At 38.2% G+C, this 2,499-nt stretch overlaps 1 protein-coding gene across 3 annotated transcripts in view; it reads right to left on the reverse strand.

Annotated features, from left to right (window-relative positions):
* LOC110531942 (ubiquitin carboxyl-terminal hydrolase 11) overlaps positions 1 to 2,189 on the reverse strand; it is a 35,121-nt gene extending 32,932 nt beyond the window's left edge. Inside the window, exons 1-4 of one of the 3 annotated variants that reach the window (XM_036987824.1) lie at positions 2,046 to 2,189; positions 1,762 to 1,894; positions 776 to 885; positions 506 to 636 (exon numbers count right to left, since the gene is read on the reverse strand). In XM_036987824.1, the coding sequence (XP_036843719.1) occupies positions 506 to 636; positions 776 to 885; positions 1,762 to 1,871 (351 nt within the window). In that variant the 5' untranslated portion in view covers positions 1,872 to 1,894; positions 2,046 to 2,189. Of the gene's footprint in view, positions 1 to 505; positions 637 to 775; positions 886 to 1,761 lie in introns of all 3 variants that reach the window. The other 2 variants (XM_036987825.1, XM_036987823.1) reach the window with 2 other exon arrangements.
* Between the last annotated feature and the right edge of the window lie 310 nt (positions 2,190 to 2,499).

A 2,499-nucleotide genomic window follows, 5' to 3' on the forward strand; every position in this document is an offset into this window, starting at 1 on the left:
CTGGAACCAACCATCTCAAATTTGGACTAAAAACACAGATTTCCACCAGTCTAATGTCCATTGCTCGTGCTTCTTGGCCAAAGCAAGTCTCTTATTACATGTTAATTGAAACGCATTCCAGGTGACTACCTCACTAAGCTGGTTGAGAGAATGCCAAGAGTGTGCAACTTTGAAGAATATCAAATATATTTTGATTTGTTGAACACTTTTTTTTGGTTACTACATGATTCCATATGTGCTATTTCGCAGTTTGTCTTCACTATTATTTTACAATGTAGTAGAAATAAAGAAAAACACTTGATTCAGTAGGTGTGTCCAAACTTTTGACTGGTACTGTAGAACTGTGAGAATGGCAATACATATCGTATCTGCACCTAAGTATTGTGATAATATCGTATCTTAAGGTTCATGGCAATTCCCAACCCTAGTTGTCAGGCAATCAGTCTATGTGATATGACCATAGGGTATGCAAGTTATCTGCGTCTCTGTGACCACGCTGTTTTACCTTCCGCTCCAGGGCAGGCTGATCATCTACCATGCCATACCAGGCCAGCAGATTGCGCCATGCTTCGGCAGGGATCAACACAAAGTCCTCATTCTCCACCAGACGCTCCTTCAGATGGTAGGAATCCAGTTCTGTGGGTATCATTATCATCATTAGACAGTTCACTTTTCATGTTGACACAACAGCATATGTGGGGTAGAAGTAAATTAACTAAACATTGAATAATGGTTCTTCTGTTGTTACAGGATATCTTTGTGATGTGACACTTACCCTCAAACAGCTCTGTGTTGTCAATCTGTCCAGGGAAAGATGAGGAGTTCTGGTCTCCTGTCACCACATACTCCTTCCACTGCTCATACCATCGCCTTTCCACCAGGTACCTGCATGTGTTGGTTAAGAACAACTCCATTGGGGAGGCTTTATATGGCTTATATTTTGCGTGCCTACATTAACCAACAACTCAACATCACATTTCCCTAGGCTAGTATTTGATCAGTAACGTTTTCTACGATTGGGGTATTTGGTGTATTTACTGATACAATACTATAATGGCATAACCACAATTGCAACAATGGATATTTTATTTGGGCAGCTAGGCTTTGGCAAATTACAGCCAAATTTCTAGTTTCCTTTTTAATTGAGTTTGTTAGGACAAAACTGTACATAAATGGAATTTAATTCATTCCCACTTCAACTGATATCCTGAACTTTATAACCACAAAGGTAGATACGATATAATTTCCTAATCTGGCACTAACAAAACGAAACTTTACTGGTAAAAACGAAAGTAGCAGCCAGCTAGCTAGCTAATTTGGTTTAGCGAGCTAACATTAGCTATGCAGTTAGCTAGCTAACTTAAATGGCGCTCACTTTGTCAAAAATATTAGAACACACAATAAATACACACTTAGGGAAAAAAACTGAATACCAAAAATGTCAAGCTAAACCGAAAAGATTCCTGTCATGTAGCTAGAACTCTGGCGGGCTAGCATGCTGTCAGTGTAGCTAACGCAGGCAACCTAGGCAAGAGGAATGACAACACTCCAACCAATGTTTATTCATTGAATTTGCCAATAAAAATGGTCCTTATCTAAAGATAATGGTATTTATGCTGATTATGATATATGTAATTAAGCAACGGCAAATACAGTCAAGGACTCATCGCTGTCATTTGTTGTTGTCGTGGTAGCTAGCTATAGTAGCTACATCACTCAGTGTGGGTGTCAGTTCAGAGCAGAGGGCGGCAAGAGTCTCACCAAGTATCCCCTGCACAGAGTTCATGTTCCTGAAGCATAGACTCGATTTCTTTGCGTTGAGTCTCTAGCCCAGGAGATTCTGTAACCGCGGCTGAAGTAGTAGCAGCCATGATCACTCACAAATATCAGGATTCTGCAAGGAAACCACTGAAGTCAACTAACGTTACCGCATAGAATATGTGATAGGGTACCGTATCGATGTAAAGCATTTTCCACTAGCTAGTTACTATAGCCACGAAGTAACAATTGGCAATATCATAAAAATGTATTACAACAAAACTTACTTATTGGTCTTAATTTAGGTTAGGCATAAGGCTAGCACTGTGGTTAAGGGATTTTATTAAGATAATTGTACAAAAAAAAAAAATAGGCGGGCTATCTAGACCCACCAAACAAGCAAAATGATCTAAGTACTTCCGGGTCATGGGTTTTTGGACTCAACGATATGGTGGGGACCATGGCTAGAAGGGTTCCAGCTTTTGTCAGTCAGATTGTTTTATTTAAAAAAAAAAATATGTATATACACAAATATCATCAAACATAAGAGGAATAGTCACATGCAAACTTGCATACATACAAACTATTTACATTGCCAGGAATCCTAAACAAACAAATCATATTCATTAATAATACAACAAGTTTTAATTGCATTTTTGTTTTTCATTTTAGTTAAAGTAGTGCCATATTGTTTCAATTAATTTATAAAGTGAAAAAATGTAGGTTTTGAATTAGACCATT

The sequence above is a fragment of the Oncorhynchus mykiss genome, chromosome 9 (assembly GCF_013265735.2).
Source record: "Oncorhynchus mykiss isolate Arlee chromosome 9, USDA_OmykA_1.1, whole genome shotgun sequence".
Taxonomy (NCBI): domain Eukaryota; kingdom Metazoa; phylum Chordata; class Actinopteri; order Salmoniformes; family Salmonidae; genus Oncorhynchus; species Oncorhynchus mykiss.